The sequence below is a fragment of the Prionailurus bengalensis genome, chromosome A1 (genome assembly GCF_016509475.1).
Source record: "Prionailurus bengalensis isolate Pbe53 chromosome A1, Fcat_Pben_1.1_paternal_pri, whole genome shotgun sequence".
NCBI classification, from domain to species: domain Eukaryota; kingdom Metazoa; phylum Chordata; class Mammalia; order Carnivora; family Felidae; genus Prionailurus; species Prionailurus bengalensis.
In genome coordinates, this window is record NC_057343.1 from 90344532 (window position 1) to 90359798 (window position 15267).

General features: G+C 37.3%; 1 protein-coding gene across 4 annotated transcripts in view; it reads right to left on the reverse strand.

The window, feature by feature from the left end:
* Positions 1 to 331: 331 nt before the first annotated feature.
* Positions 332 to 15267, reverse strand: part of CNOT6 (CCR4-NOT transcription complex subunit 6) — a 76409-nt gene continuing 61473 nt past the window's right edge. For 2 of the 4 annotated variants that reach the window (XM_043585226.1, XM_043585209.1), the window contains 8 exons: positions 13809 to 13898; positions 13645 to 13713; positions 12177 to 12334; positions 11235 to 11389; positions 10488 to 10642; positions 9333 to 9563; positions 7331 to 7533; positions 332 to 4725 (listed from right to left, as the gene is read on the reverse strand). In XM_043585226.1, coding sequence (XP_043441161.1) covers positions 4513 to 4725; positions 7331 to 7533; positions 9333 to 9563; positions 10488 to 10642; positions 11235 to 11389; positions 12177 to 12334; positions 13645 to 13713; positions 13809 to 13898 — 1274 coding nt within the window. In that variant the 3' untranslated portion in view covers positions 332 to 4512. Of the gene's footprint in view, positions 4726 to 7330; positions 7534 to 9332; positions 9564 to 10487; positions 10643 to 11234; positions 11390 to 12176; positions 12335 to 13644; positions 13714 to 13793; positions 13899 to 15267 lie in introns of all 4 variants that reach the window. The other 2 variants (XM_043585218.1, XM_043585201.1) reach the window with 1 other exon arrangement.

Here is a 15267-nt window from a genome sequence, read left to right on the forward strand (position 1 = left end):
TCATTTACTTTTTTACACTTACTTCTTGACAGTTACGAGGAACAAGACTTTTCTGTTATAGAGACAAAATTACATATTAAGGATTAAGTAGAAAATGCCTACTTTAAAAACCGGACAGTCTTGGCAAATGCTCATTGTCATCTGATTTTAAAGGACTTTTCCTAGCATACATAAAAACTCACAAGTGTTCCAAGTAGTTTCCAAAAAGCAAATGGGCTTTTTCTGAAGAGTTGGGAAATCCCATCTTTAAAGCTTATATATACAATAAAATAACGCACATGAAAAGCAAAACATCTAATGAATTAGTATAACCCCACCAACACAATGTTTGTTACCGTGTTTAAAAGCATTTATTCAAAATACGTCAAACTCCTTCCAAAAAAGACGGAAGACACATGAGCCTAATTCTTATATTGAACGAGGTATATTGGTAACAACAACAACAAAATTCCTAAATGCAAATGGACCATCAGTTGCCCAAATATCAAACTGAACTTTGGCAAAGATAGGAGTGTTATACAGAAAACACAGTCAGTACATGGTCTCCCATATCACGGCCCATTCACTCACCCTTTCAGAGGATGACTTACAGCCCTGTCCCAGACGACTCAGAATTTTAATCATATGGTCTGCTAACACTTATTCTTCTCAAACCTCAGTACTACAGCTATACAAATTACACTTTTAAGATATTTGAAACAGATATTGAATTTATTGGTTGGCTATGAGTAGGAAAATACATCAGTAAAGAAAAGAGACCCTGTATATAAATATAATACTAGCTAGTTACAATTTGACCAAGAAGGTTCCACTGAAAAGAACAGTAAAAGCCCTTGTTACCACCAGTCCATAGGTACATATTCAGTTTCCCATGACCCTTATCAAAGAGCTGCCTAGGCAAATGTGACATTCTTCAAGCTTAGTGCAGATAATGTGCTGGGTTCTGTTACATGAACGGTAAACACAAATTAGCCCAGTGCATATTACACAAGATAATGTACTGTGAATAAAGACTAGATCTTCTATTTTAGACGCTACTTCAACATACCGGTTATTAAACTTTATGTAACCCAAAAGAAGAGCCAAGTGAACATCTTAAAATACTGTTTCTGAGTAGGGGAGAGACACTTGCTAAAGGTGTTGTTTGAATTATCTGCAGCATTTGTATGGAATACTCTGATAAGTTCATTAAAAGAACAAACTGCTGTAATTGCTTTGCCTAGGTTGGCTTTTGTCTTACAGATGACATGACCCCAAGACCTTAGAAGTCACTATGGAAACGAATTCCATGAATTGAAATAGTAAAAAATGGAATACTACAACTGGAATTTGTCACTGAAAGCTTGAATCTTAGAAAAGCTTTGAAATTTTAATTTCAACATTTAGAAGTGCATTCCACCCAATTTAATAATGTCCTTAGGTTTCAAAGTGCTAACTCAAAATAAGTTTTCCTGGCTGTCACCAAATCAAGAATGAAAACACATTTCTTGGAGATGTTCCTTGCCTGTCTTCTAGAACTACTGAAGTTTCAATCAACAATTTCTACAACTTTAGTTTAAATTATGCCATAAGTTAATTTTGATGAACATTATTTAAATTCTCAAAGCATAAATAATTACCAGTAATACGGTAAAATGTACTTCAAGAGATTTACAACAAGGAATTGAGTGCCTCCAAATTTCTGATCAGTAAAAACAGAAAACATATCCCAAAATTCTCTGTAAAACATTCATAAAATGGATTTATCCAGCAAGAACACTGAAATTACATTATGGCAACACCACGTTAAATATATGTGTTACAGAATTTTGAAAAAAGTCTATACTGTGAAAACATACTAATTTTTATTGCATTTTAAGGAGTATGGATTATTGGAAATTACTCAGGACACAGAAAAGATTTAAAACACAAAACTTTGCTTAACAAAAGTTATCAGTCTATTTTGGTGTGACTGTTCAGTCCCTACGGACCCAAAATATTTCTTTCTCTTTTGAAGGTGACACTTGTAAATCTACACCCTTGGTTCAATTTATCACTAGATGGAGAAGCTGTTCAAACTGGCCCACAGAATGCAGTGTGCCCAGAAGAGGCAAGAACAAATAGCTGAGACACAACAGGCCCTCATATCTTACTATGCTGCCCCCAAATTCGAATATATTGTAGACAATAACAAATACAGATGAAAACATTTTGTGTAAAGCTCAAACCTTTAGCATCTAACAAGTGCACTCTAGTTCCAGCATCTACAAAAAGAATACATCCTCTGTTAACAAATACAAACGAGTAAGTGCTTCTCCCCTCCCCTGTCCATAAAGCTCTCTGGACCTGTTCTCACGTAATGCAGATCATAGGAAAAGCAGTTCCCTTGCCTCATCAGTCCAACCAGCTCCAGCTCGCCCTCGCTGGAAATTGTCATGATGCACGTTACCAACACAGTGTTTAGGAAAAATGAGTAAACACACCTTTTATTCACACTTTACAAAAAAATAAAACAAAACAAAACAAAAACCCCATAAAAAGTTATGCATTGGTTCTACATCAGTAATACCAGCTTTCCAATGTACTGATTATAAACTGGATGTGTTTGGTGTCAGCACAACTTAAAACAAAAAGCAAAAAATAAAAAGTCATCACAACAAAATCTTTAAAACCCTCAAAGGAAAAACCAGGTCCCAGACAAAGATTCAAGATCAACACCTTTTGGAAAATTCTTTAAAAAAGAAAAAAAAATCATTTATTTAAACAGCATGTAATTTTATTTTCTCTTAAAAACAGAATAAGCACATTTAAGTGCTGAATATTTTTCATAAAATTTTAAGTCATTATCCAAAATGACTCATTCTCTGTATAAAAATTAAGAACATCTCAACGTTTTTTCTTAATGCTCACATGGTGTCCTTTTGCTCCCCTGCCTGCAGTTGAAACAAAAGCAGTTAGACCACGTTCCCTCTGAATTCATTTGACTTTTGAGAGAATGAATGAATGAGAACAGAATACATACAAGTTACCTTTGCAAAGTTAAAAGCTGGCTTTAATCTCTAATCTACTACTGGCACTATGGGCAAAATACAGGGTACAACAGAACCTTTATCTCGGTTGACCTACTAAAATGACTCAGTCACTTTATAAATGATCTGAAGAATTGTCGTAGGGACCTGTTTTGAAAATACATCTCATTTATACTGTTTCATAAATGGAAAATTATTTTCTTTTTTTTTTTTTAAAAAGGAATGATTAAAAAAAAACACATGGAAAACAAAAAGAATTCACATGATAGTAGTATTCTGGGTGACGAACAGCACTGTGCAATGACAGACACCAAGAAGCAGTGCTTGGGTCTGGTGAGCAAAGACCCAGGGACCCACCCTATGAACATGTTCCAAAATGGGATATTCAATGCTTCACAATGGAAAAAAAGCCACAGCTCATACAAAAGCATTTTCATAAAATTCCCACAAATGTTAAAACAGTATTTAAAAAATATAAAAGAGGATGCACAGATTTTCTCTGCATGCACAGGCAGTGCTTGGTGAGAACAAATTTAGGCAGGCACAGTGGAGATAGGACAGGAAGTGTCTCAAAAAGGAGTTAAGAAGCTGTATCCAAGCAGCTGGAATTTTTTAACTTAAAAAAGTTAAAGATTAAAAAATATCAGAATGTACATATATCAACCATTACATTCAGTCCATAAATGCCTACAGATCATTCACTGCTCAGCTTATCTGTCCTGGTAGATAGTTTTTGTAAAAACCCAGGAATTCATGAATAAGTTGCCTCTGGTCTGAGAAAATGTCCAAAGCTTTAAGCAGATTTAGATTTAAAGAGCAATGTTCTCAGTTTAAAAATAAAGTAGTACAAAAGGGCTAACAAAACCCTAACAGTGCAAATCATCAGCAGAGAAAGTCTGTTGCAACTTCTTTTACAAGCTGGCCTTTATAACACATGAAACAGTAAAAAAACTTAGCCTTAGTTTACAATACAATCATTTCCAAATCTGAATTTTTAGTACAAAATTTCATAAATCAGGTCTTCTGTGGATCATATACAATCATAAAGGCTAAATTCAAAGTCTCTATTTTACAAACAAGTCTGAAAAGGGAGGGAGTAGAGTATGGAAGAATGGTCTCTGGATGTTATTACTGGCCTCAAAAAAGTAGTGCTACAGATTTCTGTGCAAAGAGAATATGCTGTTCAAACATTTTCCTATTTCAAGGCATGAAAATATTACATTGGATAGAAGAAACAGGAAAATTACTTGTAACAAATTAAAGATAGGTGTAAACACACCGATCCCTGTCTAACAGTATATAAAGCATATTGGGCTCAGAATTTGTCTGTTGCTAGCACCTGGCTTTCATACGATATCCTTATCAAATAATCAAGATCGAAAATTCAAATCCTCAAGGAAAAGAAAACAACAAAACAAAACCCTGGTGGCCATACCTCACTCCCCCACATTCAGATTTTATGAGTTTACAAGTGAAATTGAGGTTGTCCTCTGAAGGTACTTGACTACCTCCTGCCAGGGAGGTGAATGCCGTTGACTTGGGGCAGGAAAGGCAGTAAGAGCTCCAGTTGTGCAAAAAGTGAGAAGTGGTCGGAGGGGATGAGTGGATGTGGGCAGCCGCTGATGTTATTCTCAACTAGCCAGTGGTGGTCCAGAGGTCCCAGGATGCCTAAAGTGTTCAGCTGAGGTTTAGAATAGAAGATGTAGTCAATTATACCCTGAAAAATAGAAGGAAAAAAAGATACAGCCTCATATAAGAGAATACTGAAACACTGAGAGCTTTCAAGACATACCCTTACAGTCATGTTTGGTAAACAAAGAAAGTGGCTGGGGTGTGAGAGGTAGGAAGACATAAACCAAATTGTCCCCCAAATGTCCAATCTAGCAGAATGAAGACAGTTTAGGTAGGAATAATAATCATGCATTCTTCCTCCTTTCTGGACTTTTTAGAATCTTTAATGAGACCTACAGGATCCTTCGTGGTATGGCCTCTGCTTCTCTGCCCTAACTTGATTTGTAATATTTTCCTAGGCTCACTACCCTATCACCACACTAGCCTTCTTTTTTCCGGGTGGGGGTGGGGAAGACATTCCTTGAAGATGCCAAACTCTTTCTTGCCCCAGGGCCTCCACATATACTGTTCCTTCTGCCTGGAACACTTTCTTCTTTCTACACGTCAGTTGGTTCATTTCTTCTCAGCCTTCGCGTGTTGAGTTCACCTTCCAAAGACCTTCCTGAATCCTTCCCTCACCCACTTAATACCTGCTACCACCTCCAAGTTTATTCTCTTGCTAAGGCGTACCCCAGGTGTAACTACACACTCATCTGCTTGGTTGAGACCTGCCTCTCCCATCAGACTGTCAACTCCATGAGGGCAGGGCCATCTCTGCCTTTCACATCCTCAGCAGCACCCAGCACAGCACCTGGCGTCTATTTGCCCTCTCCTCCCTGTAACTTGAGCCTCTCCTCAACATGGTTTCAGCCAAAACTATTTAAGCACATTCAGGTGTCTTCCTATCTCTGTATCAGCAACAGGAACAAGAGAGAAAAAATCCCTATCTCTCCCACCTTTTGGTTATCAGCCTCGCCTCCTCTTTACATCTTTTAAAAATGTTTATTCATTTTTGAGAGAGACAGAGCATGAGTGGGTGGGGGGGGGGGGGGGGAGACACAGAATCCAAAGCAGGCTCCAGGCTCTGAGCTGTCAGCATAGAGCCCGACATGGGGCTTGAACTCATGAACCGTGAGATCATGACCTGAGTCTAAATTGATGCTTAACTGACTGAGCCACGAAGGTGCCCTCCTCACCTCCTCTTTAAAACAAAAATCTAAAAAATTGGTTTTCACTATCAATCACCTCATTCTTCAACTCACCACATTCCAGTCTCTGTGCCTAGCTCTCCAGTGAAGCATCTTTCACCAACATCTTTCTGAAGCACAAAGCACACTCCTCTTTCCCTAGAAAGGCCTTCTTTCCTTGTCAGGTAGGCTCCTACACTGCCCTGGTTTTCTTCCTCTCTCTGATTACTCTTCTGTTGTTCACATGTTCATTTTCCCCAGAGTCTCCTCTAGCCTCTCTTCAACCGGACACACTCATTTGTTCCCAGGGTTAAATCATTATCTACAGTACTGTGGCTCCTCCAAAGTCAAATTAAAAAGATTTCAAACTCTAAGTCTAAACAGCGCTCCCCCTCTAAAATTAAGAACCAGCTAACGCTAGTATTTTCACTCTAACACATAATCTAATCTGAATGATTATTTTTCCAGGAGGTTAGAAATGGAAAACTAAGATTTAGGAGAGCAGAAATTCAAAAGATGGTTAAAAAGGACAGATGAATGCAAGTCCGAAACAATCACCGATATTATCATTTAAAAAAATTTTTTTTTAACATTTATTTATTTTTGAGACAGAGAGAGAGCATGAACGGGGGAGGATCAGAGAGAGAGGAAGACACAGAATCTGAAACAGGCTCCAGGCTTTGAGCGGTCAGCACAGAGCCCAATGCGGGGCTCGAACTCACAGACTGCGAGATCATGACCTGAGCCGAAGTCGGACACTTAACCGACTGAGCCATCCAGGCGCCCCAACAATCACTGATATTAAAAATGAGGAGAAGCTCTAAGGCAAGGCTCCATATTGTAAGCCGTTAACTGTGTATGAAATAAATAGAAGATGTATTTTAAAATGGCTAATATAAAACATATTTTGGCACTTGAGGAGTACAGTTTCACTTAAATTATGAGAGATGAAATATGCCACTCCAGCTGACACCAAATTAGATACTACACAGTACTTTCCGAACAGCTGAGCATATAAGAAATGTATCTGCCCCAAAACAGTAACAGTTAACTCAGGATTTACTATCATTATTTCATATGACTTCTCACCCTGGAAATGATTCTATCAAGTACCTCTCAAGTAGGAATGGGACACAGATCACATCAAATTCCACAGAAGAGTGATAAGAGAACACTGCTGTGAAGTGATTCAAGATGGCTTGCTTCCAGTCTGAACACACACCCACACTTGTGTTCAAAGAGAAAGCGCACGCATGTGTGCACATGAGTGGTTGCGGGGAGGGCGGTAGCACAGAGGAAAGGGAGACAGAATCCCAAGCAGGCTCCACACTCAGCAAGGAGACCAACGTGGGGCTAGATCCCACGACCTTGGGATCATGACCTGAGTCAAAATCAAGAGTCAGACACTCAACCGACTGAGCCACCCAGGCACCCCTACACATCCACATTTTAAAGACATAATAAAGTTACAAGACTCTCCAAAAAAACTGGAGGTTTGAAAAGTTTCTCAATCTCAAAAGTCACCTTGAAATCGAACGTGTAATTTGTGTAAGGCATCAGACCGCTCTCGTAGGCACTCTTCAACTTGAAACCATGAGTGATCCTTCCATTGGTTGTCCCGTTTTTCCCATTACAGCTGAAGTTTGTAAGACTCTCATTATATCTCAGTTCCTTAAAATCTTTATGATTTGTTTCTACTCCACCGGTACTCAAGTATTCCACAACACCTATAATGAAGATACAGGTCCTTTGCTCACTGTCAAGTAGAATATGCAGTGTACAAAACTATAATGTAACAGTAAATACTTTAAACAGCACGTTCCTCCTTTCTAAAATGTTTGGTTGGTTGTTTTACGTCTCCTAGAACCTATCTAAATCCATTTTTACATGGTTTTGATCATAGTATACTGCATATTTTATACTTTGCTGTGGCACATGAACTCGTGTCTTTTCGATCACCATTTTTTTAATGGCTGCTTAATACAACTGCCCTGGTGTTTCATATTTGTTAAACCAGTTCCTTATTTCTTAAAAAACTTCAGGTTGTTTCTACTTTTTAAGAAGAATTAATACCATAATCAACATCTTAGTATGTAGGTTTCTGCTTATGCTGAATTATTTACTTGGTATAAAATCCCAAGATTAGGATTAATGTGCCATTATACATACTGCCCACTACATAAGAGAACGCCACCGGTTAGATGGGTTCTACAAATAGTTTTTACTTTGCATTTCATTAGTTAACAAGGTTGGACACTTCCCCACGCGTCTGCCACTATTTTTAACACTGAAATGAGACTTACTATGTATTATTTGACTAGAGTCTCCCTTTGCCCCTCAGATACTTTGTAGCTAAACAGAATGCAGAACACACATACAGCAACTACTAGAGAATAGTTGTCAACTGCTTTAGCAGCTGTAATGCCCAGATAGCTTGATGAGATGGACTAAAGAATTATGGACCTCAGCTACCTTTACTTGCCCTGAAAATGAATTTTAACATAGTTACAGCTCCCATGTATCGTGATGGCAGTGATGTACTAGTGAACTGAACCAACCCAAGTGGACGTATGTGTGTGCATGCATGCTTACACACATACACAAGTGCCAGGGAAAGTATTTTGTGTGAATGAGAGACTATAATCAAGGAGGAGCTGAAATATAAAAAGGAGTAAGTACTTAGTTTGATATTATAAGAACTACGGCTTGTTCACTGTACTATCTAATGGAAAAGTATTCAGAAATAAGCCTTTTTGTATTCTTCTGCTTTGTAATAAAAATCAAGTCCCTGTTTTTTGGTGTTTTGTTTTTTTTTTGTTGTTGTTGTTCAAATCACTTGCACGATCTGTGTAAATAAAGGATCTCAATTTCCACCTAAGGTTTATTATTATTTTTTTTTATATTAAAAAAATTTTTTTTAACATTTATTTATTATTAAGAGACAGAGAGAGACAAAGCACAAGTGGGGGAAGGGCAGAGAGTGAAAGAGACACAGAATCCGAAGCAAGCTCCAAGCTCTGAGCTGTCAGCACAGAGACCAACACGGGGCTTGAACCCACAAACCGCGAGATCATGGACCTGAGTCAAAGTCAGACACTTAACCAGCTGAGCCACCCAGCACCCATAAGGATTATTTTTTCTAATCAAGCCCACCAAAACGGAAATCCTGTAAATATCCAATTTAAACTGGTTGTATTACTACATGCTGGAATCCCAAAGAAGTGGTCTTAATAACCTTCTCAGAGTCTGGATTATATGTCACCTGGGGATATGGAAATCTAATCACACATACTTTCAAGTTATCAACCACGTGTTTATCGAAGATGATTAATGTCCTTCCTTCTTAGGTTTTCATCTCATTTTTAAAATAGTCTCCCTATTTGCACACAAAATATGTTAAACCTGATTCATAGTTGACGTTACAAACTGAATATTCATTTTGACTAAATTTGGGATTATCAGAAATGATACCTTACAAAAACATTTTAAGTCAAAAAAGCATTCTATATAAAAGAACTTTTCTTACCAGAATCTGGCAAAGAATTAAGATCTGCACATAACACCAGTGGAATAGTTCCAAATTCTCCCAATACACTGGACTGGAGGTTTCGTGAGGCTTTATCAATAATGTTCTTCACTTCTGAGAGGAACATCATAGTTTGAACCAACTTCACATCAGAGTATTCAGGGTCCCAATGCATATGAGCATTAGCCACAAGAATAAGTTGTTTTTCTGTTCCAAGATGGGGCTTTCCAGCTATATTAGATAAAAAGAAAAGAAACAGATAGACAAAACCCGCCCATCAGCCCATATATTCTTACAGGATTCTTAAAGGATTCTACAGTTTCCAAACAAAAAAGGACCCTAAAATTTACCTAACAATCTCCCGACAACTAAATCAATCAACAGGACCACAAACCTGAGAAGCAGTCATCTATGCCTCTGGGTGAATAGCCTCTGGGTAAATACTCTTGAGTAGAGGGCATTCACTACTTGAACAAAGCCCATTCTATATCTCCGCCAAAACAGCTATCTCCTTGAAACTTCTAGCTTCATCAAGATGTCCTAAAGTGAGTCTCACAAAATCAAATCTACAGCCTTTTTTCCTAGATATGTGTAATACAGTCACCAAGCTCCATCTTCATTTTTGACTCTTCAGGTTAAGTATCTCTAGTTCCAACTGTTCCTCAAGTGACAGAACTTCCAGTTCTCAGCACGATGGTCACTCTAAATATACTTTTAATTTGAAATAAGTGGTCCATTTATCCAAAACGCAAGACATTTAAAGTAATGATTACAAGTAGGTCAGGAAGAGAAGTTAGCTTACAGAGTATCCTTGCTGTTAAGAAATTACGGGACTGTATGGAGTTCTTCTCTCTGAGCAGTTATTTTAACTAATATTTACTTCAACATTGTTTTTGTGTGAAAAATAGTGGGGAGCAAAAACACCCATTTTCTCCTCTGGCTTTATGCCTTTCAAAATTTGGAATACTTTTCTGGGCACTGCTTTCTCAATCTTAAGCTTTGTGGTAGAGAGAAAGGGATAGGATATTTTAGAAAGGACTTAAATTCTCACTGAGTTTCTTCAGGTGTTAGACAAGACTATTAATATGTAACAAATTTTCTGCTTTCTATCAGATTTTGGAGGTCAATTTTACAGGAAGTGAAAAGGTCACTCACATGACATTTCAATCAATTCCTTTCGAAGTTCTAGCAGTACTGCAACTCCAATGTTATCTTTTGTCATGACTCTGTTCAGCATGGCTTCAGACCCTTCTGAATTTGCCATTGCTAGCTGATTAAATTCAACAGTGTGTTTCTGAACCAAAGTAAATCTAAAACACAAACAAAAACACACACACAAACATAGAATTGGGAATACCAAAGTATTAGCTTTGTGGGAAATGCAGTTTTCCCGAACTTCCTGAACAAATACAATGGCAAGTAAATCACATTATGGAAAATCGTCCACACTTAACACCAAGCTTCCCACATCTGTTTCAAGTTATTCTTCGTCTGTTACTGATACAAATAACATCTTGAAATACTTTTACAATGTAAGATAAGGTAGTCATCTTCTGTGTAAGTTTCATGTTGGAATAGTCCATCTTGTAATTTTTAAATAAATCTTTTCCAAAATCTGGGTTTAAGAATCCCTCTACCATCCTAGAGGGAATGTTAATTACAAGCAGTTTCAATTAACAATTGGAGTTAAACCCTAGTAAACACCTGAAGAAACAGCAGCACTTTCAACAAGTCTCCAAAACAAGATTATTTCTGATGATTTAAAACAAAACTATTGAAGAGTACTGTTTTACTGAGCAATAACAACAATGCTTCATTCTCTTATTTGTCGACTAATTTCCACACCCTTGACTCCCTGCAAATACTGAGAAAATTTTCTTTTTTAAATGTAAGAGAACTTACTTTTCCGTCTTGAAGAATATTGCACAGCCATCGACATGTTTTCTTTCTTGTTCTGACATTGTCCTAGCTCTAGATTTAGGACTAAAGAATCCATTATAGCCACGTTCTTTCAGTTCTACCAGAAAAAAACTGTAATACTGTTCTGTTTCAACCTCCTGAAAAATTGTAAATGGCAAAGTTATTTCATAAGACAAAAAATCAGTCCTACGCATTAACTTTATGTGTACAGTTTGAGGGGCTCAAATAATTTCAAAGGACTGCTATGCACAATGAGGAACATAACACCTTTCCAACATATTTTATCTGAAACCCTACTTGTCATTTTATAGATACCTGCTGGTATCCTATTGCTTAGGAGTAAATAATGGAAAGACATACACCTCCATGTGTGTATATTTTCTTATGTTTTATAATAGATGGGGAACAAGAATCAACAGAGGTAGAAGGAACATCACAGATCATACTTTCAGACCACAGGGAGAAAGTGACTTGCCCAAGGTCATATGAATTATCAGAAGAGGACTGAGACCACAAAGTTACTGTGCATCAGGTTCAACGCTCTTTCCACCATGTCCTAATTCCTCTATTACTGCTGATGGTAAAGCAAAACCATACCTTGACAATGCCACAGTTTCAATAATATTTGCCACCCAATTAAAAAATAGTGTGCAAGGGCATTTGAGAGGGAAAGATGAATATTTTAACTGTCAAAGCAAATGCCTAAAACCCAAAATAACCTATTTGCTTAATGTGGCAGCACAGCGCAGCTAAATGAAGCAGGTAGTGAATGTTCCAGGATTCACTAAAAACAGAAAAAGCCAATACTTTAAGAAGTGCTAAAGCTGGAACTTTAAATGTGTCAGGGTAATGCATTCCCATTTTGCTCCTTGCTTATCAACACTGGGGCATCTGTGCAATTTAAACACTGTTCCGATGACTTACCTGAAGACTTATGATATCAGCATTGCAGTTCAAAATTTCTTGAATAATGGCCTTTTTCCTGTAGTCCCAATTTAGTGCCCAAGATGGACAGTAGCCGTATAACTGCCGGGTCGCATATTTATCACAAAGAACATTATAGCACATGACAGAAAACAAGGCTGTAGGAAAGATAACTTTACTTATTCACACACGTGGCAGAAAAAAAAACCTAATTAATATCAATAGTTTTCACTTAAATGCTAAGGCTGACTTTATTCATTCAATATATATTCATTGAAAAGCTACTATCTGCCAGACATAGCGGATATAAGTTGGATAAGGAAGGAAGGTCAGATAGGTGAACAAATTATAACACAATGTGTTATCTAATGCTACAGAGATACCACAGAAGGCTCAAAGCTAAAAGACTAAGATCTTGAGTCCCTTGGTCTGTAAGACCAGGGCTCCTCATTTCTATACTCCCCCTACCACTTTGCTAACTGCTAATGTACAACGTGGAAAACTGACAATCCTCTTAATAGGCATGGCTTATTTTCTTTTAAAGAACAACTATTATTAATTCACACAAAAGGAAAAGGTATCATAGACTAAATCCTATTATACACATCATGTAATTCCCAAACTATTTTCATACAATTTAAGTTAAAAGGAAATTAGGGGTCATTAGTTCAATTTCTCTCTCAAGTAAGTGCTTTAGCTGTCTTACAATTCTGTAGTATCAAATACATTTGGAACATAATAGGGTTTGAAAACTTCCAATATAAAGATTTTGGTATATTTATTATAACAAATGAGTCTGATCAATTCTTTACAGCCCAATTAAAAAATAGTGTGCAAGCTGGGGCGCCTGGGTGGCTGTCTGACTTCAGCTCAGGTCATGATCTCACGGTTCATGAGTTCGAGCCCCATGTTTGGCTCTGTGCTAACAGCTTAGAGCCTGGAGCCTGCTTTGGATTCTGTGTCTCCCTCTCTCTCTGCCCCTCCCCCCATTCCTCTCTCTCTCAAAAAATGAATAAACATTTAAAAAAATTAAAAAAAAAGTGTGCAAAGGCATCTTTTCAACATAATTTCTTAACAATGGCATCACTAACATTACGGGTGGGTAAATTCTTTGCTGTGGGGGGCTGTGCTGTGCACTGTAGCATGCTCAGCAGCATCTCTGATCTCTAACCATGAGACGTCAGTAGCACTTCCCCTATTTGTGACAATCAAAAAATGTCTCCAGACATTGCTAACTGTCCCCCAGGGGATAAAAATGCCTGAGGTTGAGAAGCATTGCTCTACAGCAGACCTACAGCATATTACAAAGGTCAGGTAAGCAATAATTAAGTCTTTATTATGATCTCCCAAGCCAAATCAATCTCAAGCATACAAATGTAACACAGCCCATAATCTAAAGAATGCCAACAACACTGTTAGATATGTAATATCAAGTAAAAATAAGTTAAAAAAATATAAGGCTACCAACCAGTTGGCCTTGTTCTGTCCGGTTCTTGTAACATAATCCAAGATCTTGGAGGTGGCTGTTCTGTTGAAACTAGTTGAATATAAACACAAAATTAAGTAATATTCTTACACATCTTCTTAAAAAAATCATTTAAGCAAATGACCACTTACTTCTTTTTGCAGTACCTGCCAAATTATCAAGCAAATAGTTCAGCAGCCTTCTTGTTCCATCTGGTTCCAGATAGAGGTTCAATATATCCTGGGTAAGTGGATTTCCTGGAAATATTTTTTAAAAAGGTAAAATGAAACCAAGAAAGGTAATAAAATATTGCAAAAGTGAAAAAACATACCAAAATTATCAGACCTATCATAATATATGTAGTTATTAGTAAGATACCAAACTAGAGGAAATATTTTTTCAGTTTCTGACATGAAGAATAAAAATGATTGAAACCACGTTCTGCAGAAGTATCCAGAAAACAATTATTGTGGACTAATGTCAATCTAGAAGATATCTAATAGTGCTCTGTATCTGGCCCTGTGTCATCAACACTTTTATGACAATCAAAAGCAAGTGAAACTGGACGGGGAAGAATGGGAAAGAGGACAAGGGAAAGAGGACAGCCACTATAATGGATCAGAGAATCAAAAGTTAAGATGCAACAAAGCTAACACGAAGATATCCTCATGACAGATGTAGTCTTCATTTAGATTTTTAAAAACTCTACTAAATAAAGCAATAACAAGATGGGACAGATGTGATTTAAGATCAAGTTACTGGAGCGCCAGGGTAGCTCCATCGGTTGAGCATCTGACTCTTGATTTTGGCTCAGGTCATGATCCCATGATCCCAGGGTTGTGGGATTGAGCCCTCTGTCAGAGTCTATGCTGAGCATGGAGCCTGCCTGAGATTCTCTCATTCTCTTTCTCTCTCCCCCTCTGCCCCTTTCCCCTGCTCATGCTCTCTCTCTAAAATAATAAAAACATTTTTTTTTAATTTTAAAAAAGATGTAGTCACTAAGGAAAAGGGAAAACCTCAGGGGTGTGAGCCATCTGTAAATTCAATGACGGTTTCATAAGTGTTAAAAATGAAAGCAAATGCAATGATTTACATGCATCTACAAGAGTCTCAAATCCTCTCAGAAGGATTTCTTACGTGCTTATGAAAATTAACAGTATAATGAACTGTTTTGAACAGTGAAGGTCCTGGATACCATAGCTCCACTTTAAGAAAGACTAATAATAAATTTTATAAATTGAAAAGGACAAATGATTTATAAATCATTATAAAGTGATTATAAGATGTTAGCCATGCCAAATGAAAGAAGTTCAAAAGATACTGCCCCCCTCACTTTCTCTGCCAGAGCAGTTAGAAAGAGCAAAATAGGTTTAAGTAAGATCCAAAGTTTTATAATATAATAGGAGTACGTCCAGTTTCAGGTGAAAATCACTCATCCTACCAAGAACTAGGAAGAATTCAAACTAAATGAATAAAGATAAACAAGACTCAACACCAAGATGACAAAAACATTAGAATAATCTGACCTAAATAGAGCAGGCATGTTTCAATGAGCACTTCAATGAGAAATTACAAACATGCTTGAAATAAATGAAAAAACAGGAAGACTCAACCAAGAAAAAGTTT